The 15,401-nt window shown below is 43.8% G+C and overlaps 1 protein-coding gene across 14 annotated transcripts in view; it reads right to left on the reverse strand.

The window, feature by feature from the left end:
• LRRC56 (leucine rich repeat containing 56) overlaps positions 1-15,401 on the reverse strand; it is an 88,982-nt gene that overhangs the window by 15,681 nt on the left and 57,900 nt on the right. For all 14 annotated transcript variants that reach the window (XM_083840041.1, XM_083840042.1, XM_083840040.1 and 11 more), the window contains 4 exons: positions 7,466-7,562; positions 6,888-7,085; positions 2,822-2,999; positions 502-702 (listed from right to left, as the gene is read on the reverse strand). In XM_083840041.1, coding sequence (XP_083696167.1) covers positions 502-702; positions 2,822-2,999; positions 6,888-7,085; positions 7,466-7,562 — 674 coding nt within the window. The remainder of the gene's footprint in view (positions 1-501; positions 703-2,821; positions 3,000-6,887; positions 7,086-7,465; positions 7,563-15,401) is intronic.

Genomic DNA, 15,401 nt, shown 5'->3' on the forward strand with positions numbered 1-15,401 from the left:
ACCTTTCAGCATGTAATCCACCAGGGAGCTAATGTGCATCACCATGCCTTTCTAGAGGACTACACTGCATGGACCACATCACAATGATTGAACAAGATGTGCCCAGATTTATTCACAGAAGCTATATTTAAAGTGAGCCCCAGCAAGGCTGATAGGTCATTTACAGGACTGAGCAGGACGGCTTTTGTAAAGGTGTGAGAGCAGAGCGTTTAATGAAAGGGAACTTCAGCAAGGGTGCACCACTGCAGCACGTGGTTGTCAAGAAAGACATGATGTATGGGAAGGGGGAAGCCCAGATAACCTGCACCTTCTGCAGCAGGGGAAAATAAAGGAAAGCCCACGCTAGAGCAGGTAAGTGCCACGGAAGAAAACACGCGCTGAACCTGATGTAGCAGTTGCATGGGTGGGTGTTATTCAAAGCACCCAAGCTTTCATCAGCAATAACAACATTCACAAGGAGGTGGAGGTGTGGGAAAGAACAGGATTAAAAAAATATATTACCATATGTCAAATCACTGGAGTCATCTTCTGGAAACAGATCATCAGCAACCATTGGATCTGGAAGAAGAGAGCCACCGTACAACAGGGGGGCATTGCTACTTCTTCCTGCATTTGCAGACCACCGAGCACTTCCAGGGCTGGAAGCTGGGGGAGGCCTTGGGCTGGATCCAGACTGCTTTGCCACGGCCCCAAGACATGGACCTAAGGGAGAGGTTTCAGCAGTGTAAGCAGGCTTTAAGCTACAACATCGCTGCACGCTGCCAATGCGGTGACTGCTGCTCCACGCTTGGAGCTGTAAGGGACAGAAAAGTTTGTCATTGCAACTACAAGAAACACACCGCCACTGGACAAAGCCTGGAGGAGGCAGAGGGCATCCTGGTACAGCACACGGTCCTTCACAGTTGTTCTCTGCAAACAGCAGGACTTGGAGCTCCCCAGCTAAGCCGAAGTCCATCCTCTTCCTGCTCCCGGGCACCAGTGACGGGCTGGTGGCTGAGGAAGGGGTCAGGAACAGCTCCGTGCCCGTTGTCAGCCAACAACTGCCCCACGTGTGAACCTGAAGGTGCCCAGGGCTCTGTTACTGCCCCTGCCTGCACACCTAGGGCAGGAATAAGCTGCCCCTCTTTGCTGCCCAATGCACCCCTGGGCCAAGGGAACGACTACAGGCTTGCCACAGGTACAGTCCAAGCCCCCAGCCTTGAAATGCTTTCCTTAATGCACAGACACCATGCAGGTGGTGACAGCCACCTTCCCAGGGCTGTTAGTCAACCAGGGCAAACCACATACCATGACTTATGGAAATCTGGGAACTGCAGTGACAGATTTTTCCAGTATTGTCTCAGAGACAGGCACTTCTCCAGCACAGAAAGAAAGGTGATAATTTAGTTTCATAATGGTACAGGACGGGATGAATTACGCAACAGCTAGTGAAGGTGGATACAGCTGTGAACTCCTACCTGCCCAACGGCTTGCTGTCCTGGGAGCAGAGTACAGCTGCACCAGCAGCGTGTGCAGCCACCAATTTATAGGAGAACAAATTTCATTTCAGTGCCTAGATGAATAGCTTGCTCTTTAGAATGTCGAGCATCTACCAGCTCCACAGCGGAGCAATCAGCACTGTAATAATATGGCCATTTCATTACGAGCTCAGTGTTAGAGGCCTTCCAAATACCTCGTTGTTCATACAAAACCATGAAGCACACAGCACATGCAAAGTACCTGAGTCAACGTTGCTATAGGAAAGAAGAAAATATGGGGATGCTTGAACCTGACCATGTGAACTCATCAGTAGTTTATAGCCGAAGGCAAAAATTAAGTCTGGCTACACTAGAAAACAATATGAATTCAAAATTTTGTGCTCGTTCCCTACTGTTTCTCTCAGTCTACTTTGTTAACTAGTTTTCTGAACCATAGCTGATGCTGCCAAAGCAGGATCACTGAGGGATCAAATTTTAATGGATTTTTTCACTACCATAACTACTACTACATCTAATGATTTGGACCTACAGGGATTAAATAAATGACAAACATATGTACTTATTCCAAAACAAACTAAATTTTTAATGGAGTACAGTTGGCAGGCATACCTCAGCCGTGGGGGCTGGGAAGCTAACTGCATTGCCCACACTAATGGGAAGCAACAGGAGCAGTTATAGGAAATACTTTGTAATATTTAATGGAATGTGGTAAAGTGCATGCAGCACGATATGTAAAAGCACAGACATTTGAACTATAACCGAGGCTACAGGCAAAGGGACAAGAGATTTATTTTCAAACCATTTACTCTGTTCTAATGAATGTAATGGACTTAATCACAGAGGCAAAGAGAATGAAATAGATGTATTACAAGACCACACAATCGCAGTTGCTAGGATGTTGCTACCATTAAGGCGTGGTGACCAAATTGCCTTTCCTATTATTAAATTGGAGTAGGAAATCCTGCTACATCCACACGACATGGGATTGACTGCTACCATGGAAAGGGCTGAGAACAGCTGTTGTTGAAACATTTTCCAAGCTTTGCTTCTTCTGATCATGCAGAATGAATGCTAAGCACAGACTCCCAGCTACTGCTGGATTCACTTGATGCTTTACAAGTCGTTTGCATTTCTCTGATCTTAGTGGTCAGCTTTGGACAGCTTTCGTTTAAATCTGCACCATGCTGAATCCCAGCTTCCCTACCTCCCAAGTGAAGAAGACAAAGTCCTTTGTCCCTTCTCTATAATTAAGCCTTGGCACTGAAGAGGCCAGCTTGCTCTTCATCTTTCTTTTTCACACATCATAACCTGAAAAATGAACCTTGATAGGAAGTCTGACGTACCTAACCATGAAATGTCTCTGGCTAAACCAGCTTCCTTGATGGATTCCTTGATGATTAGCCAGTCCTCATTCATCTTCTTGGAAGGAGGGATAGCAGTCTGGCTTGCTGGTATTTCATCCAAATACTCCAGGTGGGGAATGAGCTTTTTCACTTCAGCTCTGTAATTATAACCTGGTTCCTGGAGAAATTGAGAAAGCGGTCACTTGAACAGTTCTGACTGTCCTTCAGAAGCATGGCAGTGTTCAATTTGTATTACTACTGTATAACTTGAAATACTTCTGTGAAGTAAACCTACTTGCCTTATTCAACAAAAATAAATATCAGGAGTCCCATTTCACTGTGCTTTCTCCTCACATAATTTCTAATCAAATTGATCGTGAACACGTTCTGAGCGCAAACACATTCCTCCTGCCCAAAGGCCTCTCTGCTCTTTATGTGCTGACGACTTTGGTCTTTATCTTTGTTACATTACACGTATGCTACAAAAATGAAGGCAGCCACTGACGGGAAAGCCTGGGCATCCTCAGCATTTGTCCAGTCTCTTTGCCTGGCTTTGTGATTCTCTGGTTGCTGCATCAACAGTGAGATTACAGCAAGACTGAAAACAGGTTATGAGTGCAGCTACGCTTGCTGATGGATAAAGGCACAGTGCAGTGAATGAACTGTGCTGACTTTCTGGGGCAGTCTTCAGGGTACCCATACATGATTTTATACATTATTAGAAGAGATGACTTACTTCCTACCATACTTTCTGCTGCAAGAGGTTGCATGCCAATAGCAGGTGCACAAAAGGCTAAAATGAACTGCTTTGGGGTTGCTCTTCAGTGTGCTGGAAGAACAACATGGTCACCCCCAATGCACGTGGGCTCACTGTGACATCCAGTGGGGAAAGCGCAGATGCAGCTCCCTTCTGCATGTGACACTGAATAAAGTTATTCACGAACATGTGACAATGCCTGGGACCCGTAGGCAACAAGATCAATCAAGAACAGCGACAATTGTGCTCAGAGCACACTGTGAACTGGGCTGCTCTGGTGGATGCCAGCAGTGGAAAGGCATCTCCACGTGGCACTTTCTTCTTTGGGAAAACTTAGCAATACCTCAGTGCAGACTGGGTCATGATGCTTTGCAATGGAAATACTGCAATGGAAAATCGTCTCAGATTACAAATGGCAACAATGATGGTGATCTCATACATTTCCTTCTACTCGAATTAGTATAAAGCAAGAGTGCATCGCTAGTGGCAGAATATGAATGGGTGGCTTCCCTGAAAGTGATCAGCTACCTATAAAGCAATTGCTTGATCCAGACAAATGTTATGCTTTTCAGGACATTACGAGCAATATTAGAGAACTCCAGAAAGCTAAGTCCCCATTCAACACGGAGCTGCTACGAACAGAAATCTTTCAGTGGTAGCTGGGTGGCTGTACACTCCCTCCCTCCCTCCCAAAATGCAGCACCAAGGCTGGCAGAGGGAAGTCACCAAATAAAGCGTGTAATTGTCATTAAGAGGCAGACACTGAACTCCTCTCACTGAGCCTTTAATCTTAATTTAGAAAATGAGTCAACCAATCGCCATGTTACCACGTACCACATGTACTCTGAACAGAGCCTGGGCTAGAGCCAATTTATAGCCATGTCCTGTTTGAGAGCAGCATCATGTTACGCTCATGGTACATTACTGCAACAGAGGCTGCAAAATTTATCATCAGGTTGTTGCTTTTGGTTTAGATAACAGAGGAAGATGAGCTCATCTGAAAATCAAATTACAGAGAGCGAACAGGCAGTCTGAAGAAAGAGCAGTAAATCTAGCTGGACCATTCTGTAGTTGAGAAGTAAATAAATAGGAGAGCTTTTACAGAGCTGTAGCAAGAGCCACGCTACAACAAGGAGATTGAGGAATGAAAACTGGCCATCTAGGGCACACCAAAGCGAGTCTGTATCTACTCTTTTCTATATTTAGGTGACTTTTTTTATACCCTGAAGAAATGCAAACAGCATCAGATGAAACGAAGAAAGTGACAATGCCCAACAAGATGCGCTAGGCAGCCGAGAACAGAGCCAGCTTTGTAACCACCCTAGAGCAGAGCAGCTTCTCAACATGTGGGAGACCACAGTTAACTTACACTCTGCAAAACGTACTATTGTGCAGAGTCTCTCATCAAATTCTGGCTGGCATTTGAATGCAACAGATTGCATAGAAGTAGAGGCAACCATTTAGCACAGGTTAATACAATAAGGCACACCACGACGTAACGCTCCTCTTTGAGCTCCTGTTACATGACAACATGCTGCAGCAGCTCACAGACTGATTTCCTCAGCTAAACAAATCACAGGCAATATGACATTACTCCGTTATCCTTCAGGACTTGAGATGCCAAGTGAAAACCATGTCCTCCAAAGCTACCACTTTTGTTGAATATGAATGACAGGGCAGTAGAAACAAAAAGTAGAAAGAAGACTTTCTGTGCTCATAGAATATATCACCTCGTTTTCATGGTAGGAAGCTATAAGGAAACGTAAGAAGTTACACTGTATTTTTCTCAGGGGGACTGAAAATGAAAACAGCAAGCTTTGCCCATCGTGCTTCCTTACTGTAGGAATATTTGTTTTTTCTCTCATGATTACGTCTTCATTAAGGGAGAAATGTTAATGGAGAAATCATTGTGGATATAAACTACAAGTGTGGTCTCTGAAGTGTACTCCTACCAGTTGAAAACAGAAAAGCAAGCATATACTATTTTGGATTCCAGAGATGAAAATTATGATAACTAAAGCCCTACCTTCTGCTGCTTCTTTTATTGAGGAATGTGATGAAGCCAATAATTCTACCTAAAAACACTAACAACTCATGAATCTAAAAAAATGTGGAGATTTAAAATATGCACTTATCTACTACGTGATTGAGTTTTAGCGATAGCACCTCAGTTTTCAAGACTAAGTCCAGGACAAGTCTTGGACACCAAACCCCTCCTTTTTTCCAAATTAATGGTATGGAAACAATCCCTTTGAAACGCACAGGGAAGATATGGAACATGGTATGTTGGAGACAAAGCCCCAGCTCGTGCTCTGCTTTCTTACCCCCTGCATTATCAGCTCTTTATGGTGCCTCTATGGGATATGCCATCCCTAGTGAATGCTGTGCATTACATACCCATGTGTGCATGCATGTGCCCGTGACCTTCCAAAAAATCTGGATGAGAGTATATAGCGTGTCGGCTACAAACCACCGTCTGGTATGTATTCAACCTTATGTGACCAAAATGAAGAACAGTCTCTTTTGACCAACTTTCGCAAATTCTGATTTTCCTCCAGTTACCTTCAGAGTAAATGCCAAGACGCTTCGTTTTATACCCTAAGAATGCTATTTTTTCGAAGCAGGGAAAGTGAGAGAGATTAATAAAGCTTTGAGACTGTTCATGTAGAACTAGATCTTCCTTACTTTTTTGGGGGATTACCCTGAAACCCAAAGCAGATCATGTATTACTTGTTTTCATCTCCGTGACACAAATAATCTCATGCCTTTACCAAAATACCTCTGCAGAACTGATTTTATCATTTCAATATGCAAGAGGTGAATTGCTATATTTTGTATCTTCAGGTTTTATAAAAGTCTTTTTGATAATTTCATTTTAACCTTTTAGGGAAAAGGACAGCAAGCAATTCCTACAATATAGCTTTTCCCAGTTATTTCAACATCAACTTCAACTTTTGAGCAGGGTGGTCCTGAAGAACTTGCTGTTGGACAGATCCTCCAAAAGAAATGCAGAAGTCTACGGAGAGACACCTAATTGAGACATTATAATTGGCACATCCCCTAAGAAAAACATCAGCTAATCTTTAACCTGTTGTAAAACCCCTACAGGCTAGAATGGACCCCTACAGTTTGGGTCCACACCCTCCCTGCTCTTCCTTTAAGACTCCTGTTTGCACTGCAAGCTGTGAGAAAAGGAGTTTTATCGGCTAAATGATAAACAGCAGGAGTTTGAAAATTGTTCTTATTTTTTTTGACACTGGCTGGGCCTCAGCAAAAAATTAACAAAATATGTACAAACCGTGTTCTCACCTCTGCAGATTCCACATTTGGCTTCAGACAAATAAGGTTGCCCTCCACCGTCAGGCTCCTCAGTTTGCAACAAAGTCCCAAATACTGCATCTGGTTGATGTCCTCAATATTGTTCCCTTCCAGGTCCAAAACCTCAAGGTGATCCAACAAGCTCAGCTGGCTCAGGTCTGAGATGTTGTTATACGCTATGTAGAGCTCCTGAGCAGAAGTAAACAGAATAAATAAACCCCAGACTTGCACAAGTAACTCTCAAGATTTGCAAAATATTTGAAATACTACATGGCATAGAATTAAATTAGTATAGAAGTGAACATTTTTCAAGTGTGGCTCTTGCCACCTAAGACTAATATGGAAGTGAACACTACGCTGCATTGGGAATTTTAAGGGTCTGAATGCTACACCTGAAGTAAAAAAATACTGTAGCATCTTTTAAATCACCACATGCGATTCAAGGCATATATTCAAAGTCCTTTAGAAAAACAAAGGGTGAGAAGAGAACAAAGACTGCAACTAAAGAGAAAAGAATCAACTGAAGATAGTTATCAGATCATCATTTGGCAGGACACATCCATACTTACTTTTAGAGAGCTGCAGGAGGAGATCCCGTCTAAATCCGAGAGCCCACAACGAGCCATCCACAGCACATGGAGATGGGACAACGTGGTTCCAAGATCCCTTAGGAAGGAAACAATTCAGGCTCTATTTGAATGGACAAAGGAACTCAAGACTTGCTTTCTGTTTCCGAAGACTAGGCCGCTGCTTCTTTCTTCAAAACATGTCATTTACAAGAAATCACATTAAAAACTCACTTTTGAAGGTGGAGAATACAACTGTAATTCAAACCTTTCTCCCACAGACATTTTTGTTCTTGTATGCCAACGAGTCAGTCCAGTTCAGTTTGACTCAAAGTCTTCCAAGAGCTAATTCTTTCATTAAGTGAGGTTTGTTTATGCTGGCACCATTTACTCCACGCTTATAACCCAAATTAATATATCTGATCTGACTGCACAGTCATCTCACTCCGTACTTTCATGGAGTTACCTTTCTTGTGTTTGGCAGTTGAAAGGAATAGCACTCTTACCAGATAAGGTTATTTTTCAATCCGCAGAAAATTCTAATTTGCTACATCCTCGAAGAATTTCCAGAAGATAAAATAGTATGGTCACAGGGGCTCTTCTCATCTTGGAAAACACCTAACAGTTCCCTTATTCATATCTCATCACTACGGGCTGTAGGGAAAAACAACAGCTTTGCCCAGCCCTCAGAGAGCCTCTTGCAGCTTCGATGCAGCTTTGCAGCAAGAAAGACCAGAGCAAACTGCATGCTTCAGGGATATTGCATAGGCAGTCAGCCCAAGAGGTCAGGAAGGAGTGCTTTTGCAAGTAGGGATAGAGGTATTATTGTCTGTGGTTTTTGTCCACTGTCTGAACACTTAAAGCAGGCTGTGACAGGAGAAAGGAGACTGCAGAAGGCAAAATAAAGCATGGCTGCACAAAAAATCATCCCCAGATGCCTGTCTCAGGCACTTCGTAAATACAGGGTTGAAAAAGAGCTTCCAGGATGAAATAGACAGGTCTGGGGGATTTTCACCCCTCTGCCTTATGTGGCATGGTTTGTCCACTGGCATTATTCAGATTTAACTCGCTTCGTCCCCTCCCTACCTGCCGCAGGGACCCCAGACACTGGTGGTGCCTCTGATCATCTCCTCCCTGGCTGCTGCAGGTTTAAGTAAGCACAACCTGGATATATTGTATCGCATCTTTAAGTATACTTCTATAGCCTTTGAAGTACAGACAGGGCTGCGGAGCTAATGGTCAAAACAAAGCAAGTAAGAAAAATCTCAGCCATACAACATCTCTCTGTCCAAGGCTGCTCCTTGTTTACAGGAGAAATCCCTCAAGTGACCTAAAATAAAACTCCGCTGCTGCATTTTGTGCATCTAGGCAGCTTGCCCGTACGCAGGGCATCGCTACCTAGTACTGGGATACAAGGATTATGTGAACCACACACAGAAACTTCCTTTGCACATAAAATAACACAGTTCCTTCTGCAAACTTACTCTGCCAGCGTCATCAGCCACCTTGTCCCTTACCTATCAGGGCAACTGGGAATATTCGCCGTTTGCATCACTGTGGCTGTGACCAAATAAGCCCCTAAAAAGAGGGAAGTTGGTCACATTTCTTTCCAAGTACTCTTTCAGGCTTGCCTGTCCTAAAGGACCATAGCATCCCCGTATGTCCTCATGTCTCAAGACCTTGTAAAAAGATTTGCCAGAGACTATTTACACTACATATTTTATAAACAAAACACTGGTCCTAAAGCTTCCTTAAGGAACAGATGCCTCTCAAAGCAATGGTTACAGAAATTTATTATTTGATTTGTAAGCCGTGTGCCTATAATAAGAAAGAAATTAAATTAAAAAACCAGAACCTACCATCAACCAAGGCCAAGACATCAATAAACTCAAATATGGCAGTTACAAGTAATGTGAAGGAAGTGCATTGCTCATTTCATGACCCACTTAAAGCACTGATCAGTTTTTCAATTTTCAGGATCATTTTGGTACAGAATTGTCTTTTCTGTAAAGCACCAGTCATGGGTACATGAAAATGGTCATTCTCATTTTCAGGTTGTTGAAACAACCCTAACCTCATTATTTTGCACACGGTATAGTAAGGAATGACAGGGATTTTATTTGTCTTGTACTTCTCACGTAAAGGCATTTTGCTACAAAAGGAGTTTTTGTTAATATGCTTGTTATTAACATTTTTTCTGTTAATACACAGGATGCCAAACCAAAGCAATTTATTAATTCCCACGCAGTTTTTACACAAGGCCCTGAAAAGAAACAGCTATCAGTTCTACTGCTAAACCCTTGATCTCTTAATACATTTTGAAGAAGCAGTCCCCTGCTCCTACTCAGAAGACCAGTGGTCCCAGAGTTAAATCATATTTTCCCATGTGCAAATGGGACAGCTACGGTTTCCAATTCCATTGCTAGCTACAGATAAATCAAGTGCACATGAACGTGAGCAGTCCCTGTTCATGCCGCCTGCAAAGTCACGCGCAGCACTGGTTTCACTATGAATTATTAGCTAATGCATCTTCAAGCATTCTCCTACGGCAGATACAACCAGAAAAATATGGTAATTAAAATTATTTCTAAAGCACACATGGCTCACTCTTCACAATTCGTGCTGCAAGGTGTAGAGCCTCACATCAGTTCCTGTTCATTGACAGGTTACAGCTCTGACTCTCCTAGAGCTAACTTGGGTGCAAATCAGGAGTAGCATGTTTGAGGTTATACTGATCAAACCTGCCCAGACAGAAGAATTAAGGGATATATTTCATGTCTTGGATACCTGGACAAGGCAGAACTCCTGCATGTTGCAAAGCAACCCAGCATTTGATAAGAGGGTTATTAAAAGTGACTGTGTCCCCCCAAGTGACTGTGTGTCCGTCCCCAGGTGACCGTGTGTCCCTCCTTCCCTGCTGCCCGTGGCAGAGAGCAGAACTGAGCTTTCTCTCAGCCTAGCCCAGACTGCAAACCTCATGCTGCAAGTTAAAGCCAGGAACAAACTTCTCCTTGCTGACTCTGGGGTTGTATTAGCCGCTGACATTTTGGTTCACACGGCCAGATTTTGGCCCTGCAGATCTTTGCTGCTGCACCCATAATGAGTGATCTTCAGTCAGAGGTGCTACTGCAGCAAAGCACACCTGCAAATGTTTTAAACTAACAAGAGACTCATTTGGAAGCTGTGTCAATCACACTGCTTTATCAGAAAAAACTCCCTCATTGATTACCCCACAGATAACTCCCCCCCTGGAGCGTGGCTGCTGTAAGGCTGCAAAGCTAAACAGCAGCATAAGCAGAAGCAAACTGCTTTTTAATGAGGAATAGAGTTAGCAGGAATGTGCACTGCAAGTGCAAACTGAGCACTTTTTACCAGGGTAGTCAAAGAGAAAACCTACCACAATTATACTCGTCGTGAAGATCGCACAAGAAGAAAAGTCACTGACTGGCACTGAACTTACTGAGACACACCGGACACAAGAAGCTACCTGTGTTACGTACGGTACAGATGTACAGAAACTGACAGCACCTGCTCCAAAAATAGAGATTAGCAGGAAGAAGATGAAATGCTGTAGAAAGCTTGTGGCAGCAGGTTGTAAGACAGCACAGGACTGCCCTGGTGATGTGCAAGGCACAAAGAGCACATAGGAGGAACCGGAGGGCGCTACTGAGGAAACACAGCTCCCATTAATACATTCAACAGGTCACTCAATTCCAAGAGGCGAGCGTCCTATCCGGAGTGATGTGGAAGCTGCTAGCTTTACAGAAAGGGCAAGGAATTAATAGGCAAAGCAGCTATAAATCCTGCTCGCTTCTGCAATGGTTCACGCGGGGCACTGAAGCGGGGAGGCAGAGCACTGGGTGGGAATGTGTACGTCATATCTCTGGTTGTGATAAACAGAGGGTTACAGTCTCTGAGGTCACCAAGGCAGTGTCCTCCAGAGTAATTACTCCGCACACAACTACGCATTTGCCTACAGAACGTGCATTGAATACCAAATCAGACTTTTAATACCTAAAAGTGCCAAGAAATCAACAAAAACTCCCCTATTTTCATCTTGAATCCACAAACTTATAATTATTATTTTTTCATTAAAATGAATAACCAGAAGGGTTTGAAACTGAAGCTCCAACTATCTCCAGATACTGCTGCTGGGGAGGGAACTCATCAAACAGCTCTGGGTTTCTGTGAGGGTCTTGGCAACACCCTCCCCACTTGTGTGCGGCCATGGGATTTTTTTCCCATGAAATGTGATGCTCCCATCCTGTCATCACTCCCCCAAACTGGGGGGAGAGCGCAGGGGCAAGGAACAGTTTGGCTTACAACACCTAATAACAGTTTGGGAAATAAGAACATGTTCTTCCATTAATCCAGCACTCTTGTTCTTTAGGGATTGACTTGTTTGAGCCAAAATTCTGCTGGATGGAGAGCAGACCTTGAGAGCCAAATCCTGTTCTTGGTTTCACCATAATAAATCTTGAGTAGTTCCACTGAGCTCAGGCTACCCAGTGAACACTTGACAGCACCACCCCGAACAGAACCCAGTCCTGCACAGCCGTCAGCTTCAAGACCATCATTTCTTTTGGAAACTGTTTTATAACCATTCACCTATAAATAAAGCACTAAACCCACTGAACTTGCAAGCAATATCTTAAAACACACACATCTGTTGAATCAATCTGGAGTAGCAATACATCTAAAATTGTGATCAAGGCTGATATTATTTATTTTTAAAGGTCACTCAGAAAATGAACATGCTGGTGTTCCGAGAGAGTTTCAAAGAGTGACTGAACTACTGTCTTACAAAACAAAGAAAAAAAAATCTCTACAGAGATCAAGCTGAATTTATCAAACCGAATAGTGATAACAGCGATCCAGCCCATATGTCAGTACACAATGGTTTTGTTGTACTGATAATTCTGACATCAGAAGCAAAAAACTTTTAAAGCCTGGCTGTTCTTTAAATCAGTAACATATGTTCTAATAGGGAGCTTACATAATAGTTTCATTGTACTCTCAAATAGCTGTAAAGTACTCAAAATTGTAAAACTGATTGCACGCATGTGTTGCTCTTACTTGATCGAATCCATGGCAGCCCCCAGCCCTGCAAGCAGTGCTAAGACCGTGTCCCCCTCGTGTCCCTGCAGCCCAACAACCTTCACCTGAATGCAAAGACCTGACTGCAGAGATTAGCTCTGCAGGACTGCAGCCTTGCTTTTGCATTTACTTTTCCAAATTCAAGTAGCAATGTGCTGACACCCTTGGCTCAGATGTCCTCTGTCTTGCAGCTCGCTGCGCTCAGGTTGCCATTAGCACCTTGTGCTCCCTCGCACAAGGTGCACGGCAAGGGAGCACAGCCTGTTCTTCCTGCCAGGAGCGTGCTTTTGGGCTGAAATGCCAGGGAAATGTAACACCTAATCCTGTGGCCTCGTTCTTCCTTCTGAACTGTAGAGCTTTTTCTCAGTAAGTGTTCCTAACCATGTCAAGACATGCTGTCAGAGACTTCAAAAGCTAAGCAAAAAAAATACTTGGCCATGCAATTCTCAATTCATAACCTCAGACACAGAGAAAGGAAGGTGTGTTTTAGTCACCAAGGCTGAAAAGAAAGCCTGCATCTACCAGTGGTCTTTTTAAATGACAACCATGCCATGAAGTTCTGTTTTCGTGACTTTTTTTCATGAGTATTTTCACACAAATATTTCCCTGTGAATGAAAAGCTCCTGTTGCCCAGGGACTTTGCAGGAGGGTGGGTGTCTCTGTTATCACACTTTTGGGAGACAACCTTCAAAGGAATGAAAAGCTGTTTTCCACATGGCCTGCAGTGCTGATGGCACTGGCAGCATTTCTCCCAAGGAAAAGATTTAACTGTTTTAATTCAAGGATTTTTTTTTTTTTTTTAATTTCAGGTTGGGAAGGGGGGGTGAAGGTACGGCATAACACTTCTAACCTGTGGATCTCTGCCTCACACTTCACAGAAAGCAAAACTGATCTCAAGGGAGGAAATGCAACTCCCTTGGCACTACACAAGTGATAAAACAGGGACAGCACTCAGGTTTTTATGCTTTGTCCAGCCCAGTACAGTCAGCAACTCTGCTTTCTCAGCTTCGTGGTTGCTCCAAACCGAGACCCAGCTGCCACGGCTTTCACGGGCTTGCTAAAGCACATTGTAATCACCAAGGGGCTGCATGCTTTTGGCCAGCAATTTTCTCTAAAGCAGAAGCCTGAAAACAATGACAGAAGAGTAGCTGGCCCCAGGAGCCAAAGATACTATCCGGTCACAGCCTGACAGCTGGCCAGACAAGCGGGCAGAGACCACGCGAGTGCCTGTGCTGGTAGCCTTCCCTGACGGAGTACTTGAGCTCTTCCCCGGACACATCTGTGCCACAAAATGAGAGACACCTCGTGCTCCCAGGGACAAGCCTTTGTTCCACTAACACCAGTGCCAAACCTGCCAGGATCCCCCGCAGTGCCGTCTTCCAAGAGTGATGCCCTGAGCGCACTCCCAGGTGAAAACGGAGTCTGGAGACAGGAGGCGACAACAGCAGAAGATCCCAGCCCCTCTGAGCCACATCTCCAGGCTGTTCCTCTCCTCCTGCTTAAGACACTTTCAGATATTGTTTCTTCTTGTTGAACTCACTGTGGCAACTGCAATATTAAACTTGTGAGCACTTCATCTTCCATGGCAGATTATACCTCCTTTAAACCCTGTTGAGACCAAAGGACGGAGGTCTTGGAAAACGGAACGGAGCACCAATACACATGGTTCTGGAATGACTTTCTACTGGGCTTAGGCCCAGGTGTTTACTTCTGTTAAATTTAATATGCAGGGCAAAGCGAACTGTAGCTTCAGTTTCAAATGCTTTCGTTTTTAGCTGCTGTCATAAAACCCAGAGCAGAATAACGGGCTTGATCAAAGCTGACATACCTGGAGTCACAAAGAGCGGTCCTCCGAACCCATCACTATACACCATGCACGGGAAGGATAACAAAATTGTGTTAATTGCCTTTTGATCACTAAAATCTCTTGTCAGCTTAGTTACCTCGTCGCGTTTTAGCAGGTAGTGCATGGGTAACAATGAACTATCAGTTGCTTTATCTCAGCTCCCACAACGGAGAAGAAGTAGGGGGTTGCCACGCTGATTATATGGGCCAAGACCTGCCCTTGACCTTCCTTTCTGACGTGAAGCTGTGCCACAGATATGCTGTAGAAACCCAACACACAGCACTATGTGTTACTGGGTACACTGCACGCCCCACAAGAGCAAGTGAATTTTCAAATAAAGTCCAGACAGGCAGTAAATAAAACTGTCACACCCCCGTATCAATTGTCCCTCAGTCTAGCCCCAGTGCTACTGCCATTTCCTACAGCTTTGGCAGTCCTCCACTCTCATTGTTGAAAGTTTACACACACAAAAATAAAGGATAACGAAACTGCGGTTAAAGAATGAGTTATTTACGTTGCAGGAATGAATCCCACAGCACTTGAAGTTTCCTGCATGGATACCTCCGCAGTCTCCCGCACATCGCGGGCCTGTTTCACGGTACGTTCCAGGTCTGAGCTCTGGCAGCAAACGGCAGATATATTGTGACTTTGATTTAACGTGGATCTCATCTTTCAAAATCAAGGCTTGAAGCTTTCAATGCTGCAGGTTAAGCAGAAGGAATATTTCGTAAAAGATCCAAATCAGCTGATAGATTCACTGCTGTTAAAAATCTTCTTTGTTAAAACAAAGCAAAATAAAAAGAACGAGAAAAACAACAAAAAAAAACTTCTTCTGAGTATCATAAAAGCTGAAATTCTAGATTATCTGACCACACAGAACTATAGAATTAGACCAGCTGTGAGCTCCTATTCATCTTGTGTCGTGGCAGTAGTTAAAGAGTTTTCACCAGAAGAAAAAAACATTTGAGATACTGCAGAAATGGACTGATACGAAAA

The sequence above is a fragment of the Anser anser genome (genome assembly GCF_964211835.1).
Source record: "Anser anser genome assembly, chromosome: 5".
Lineage (NCBI taxonomy): Eukaryota > Metazoa > Chordata > Aves > Anseriformes > Anatidae > Anser > Anser anser.